Below are 2,262 nucleotides of genomic sequence, written 5' to 3'. Positions count from 1 at the left end.
AAAATAAGTGAATCAGAGCTTCAGAATCCTAGCCTCCAGGGAGAAACTTAGTTTCAACTTCTCCAAGACAGACCTATTTGTTTTCTTGGCAGTCCATGGTATGTTCAAGACTCTTCAGCACCACAACTCAAAGGACATCAATTCTTCTTCTGTCTTACTTAGTCATTGTCCAGCTCTTTGATGCATAGCAAGTAATTGCGAAGACCATGGTCTGGTTCAGGTGCATCTTAGTCTCTAGATTGACATCGTTGCTTCTCAGTACTCTGGAGAGGTCCCTGATAGCAGATTTTCCCAGTGCAATTCATCTTTTGATTTCCTGGCTGCTGGTGCCGAGAGTGTTGACTGTGGAGCCAAGCAAGCTGTAATTGTTAACAACCTCAATCTCTTCTCCCTCTATCATGGTGCTGCCAATTGAATACGACTCAAAGCGACTCTATTAATAACTTACTTAATTGCACTGACGCTTTCTAATTTTTGAAGCAGGGAAATAAAAGAGTTTAACAGAGCCACATTGAATATTGGACAAATATTGTGTCACTTCATTTATATAAAAAGATGAAAAGGCAAATGTATAGAGCTCTTGGTATATTAGTGGTTGATACGGAGCAGGAAGAGAGAACTAATGTTTATGGAGTACTGAACTGAGCTTTGGCTTATAATTAGGGGAAGATCTTACTAGTTAGGGATAAGATTAAACAGCTGATTATTGTAATTGCTGTCAGTAAGTTGTTATTTATAGAAGAGTTGAATTGACAATTGTTATGTGATAGAACTATTTACAGCAACAACAATGAGTAACTGCTGAGGTGGTTTATGTACAATCAGACACTTCTTGGGCTTTGTCTCTGAAGGTTAGGATCATGGTTTCATGGGATGTCAGTTAATTAGCCTAAGAAGATATTTAGTGCTTCTTATCTCTTAATTGTTGCTAGAGTGATTTTATATAAAATAATTTCTTTTTTTAAATTTATTTAAATGAAAGTTTACAGACTTTGATTTTTATTCATTCATTGTTGCACACTTTCCTCCTTGCCTACCCGTCTCCCCAGTTCGCTTTTCTCTTTGAAAAAAAAAATCCTTCATTGTTATACAATGCCCCCATCCCCACCCTAGTCCACTCCACTATGCAGCTTTCATTCTGTACACTTGTCATGACAATACAACTAATCATATATTCCCCCTAAATAGTTCTCTCCCTCATCTGTTTCAATGCAATATACATTATTTGTCCCCTTTTCCTTAGTTTCCCCCCAACCCTCACATCAGTCCTGGTTTATAACAGTGATATTATGCAGTAATTGTCCTTTTATGACTGAGCTATTTCACTTAGCATAATGTCCTCTAGGGTCACCCATTTTGTATAATATTTCATGAGTTTCTTGTTTTTTCAGTGCAGCATACTATTCCTTTATGTGAATATACCACAGTTTCTCTATCCATTCGTTTGTTGATGGGCACTTGGGTTGTTTCCACCTCTTTGCTATTGTGAACAAAGCCACAATAATCATGGGTGTGCATATATCTGTTTGAGTGGCAGTTCTGGTTTCTTTAGGTTATATTCCCAGTTACCAGTAGTGGAATTGCTGGGTCAAATGGTATTTCTATTTGCAACTTTTTATGAAAGCTTCATACTGCCTTCCATAGTGGTTACACCAATAAAATCATTTTGATAAAATGATTTTAATGTCAGTATCACTTTTTCCCCCTTTTCACTGTGTCCTCAACTTTAGGGAACCGAAGTCAAGGCAATAACATATTCGGCGATGCAGGTCTATAATGAAGAGAAGCCAGAAGTTTTTGTGATCATTGACATTTAAGATACAAAAAAGACACTCCTCTGAAGAACTGTTCTTTCTTCCTTTTGGGAAGATTCATGTTTTCTCTTCTGAAGTATCTATTGATGACAAATGTCATAAAAAAAATGACACCCCAGTTTCATTTAGTATGACTCTCAGAAATGGAATATGGGGCACCTGAATATCCCAGTTTTAGAAAACTCTTCAAGTGCCTCATTTAGTAATTCCTGGCCGTGGCAGCAGATACCTCACACCACCCCATTCATCGGGAAGTCCTCCATCCTGGCTACAGATACAAACAGCTCCAGAGAGTCCTTTGCTCTGTGAGAAACACCTCTGGTAGCCAGGCCCCACCACAGCCCTGGAGCCACAGCCTGCTTCTGTGAAGCCTCCGTACTCTTGCCAAGTCTAGTTTGATGACGGGAAACAGAAGAATTTGAGAAAATACATTCTTATGCATGTGTTT

General features: G+C 38.5%; 1 protein-coding gene across 1 annotated transcript in view; it reads left to right on the top strand.

Annotated features, from left to right (window-relative positions):
- Window positions 1–1,817, top strand: part of ZBTB8OS (zinc finger and BTB domain containing 8 opposite strand) — a 17,940-nt gene extending 16,123 nt beyond the window's left edge. Inside the window, 1 exon segment of the mRNA XM_006903720.1 lies at window positions 1,731–1,817. Within this exon segment, the coding sequence (XP_006903782.1) occupies window positions 1,731–1,817 (87 nt within the window).
- Window positions 1,818–2,262: the final 445 nt, after the last annotated feature.

Source organism: Elephantulus edwardii, unplaced genomic scaffold (assembly GCF_000299155.1).
Source record: "Elephantulus edwardii isolate Elephantulus edwardi_28Jun2011 unplaced genomic scaffold, EleEdw1.0 scaffold00152, whole genome shotgun sequence".
NCBI classification, from domain to species: Eukaryota; Metazoa; Chordata; class Mammalia; order Macroscelidea; family Macroscelididae; genus Elephantulus; species Elephantulus edwardii.
The sequence above is the reverse complement of the archived record's forward strand: the minus strand, read 5'-3'. Positions and strand labels throughout refer to the sequence as shown.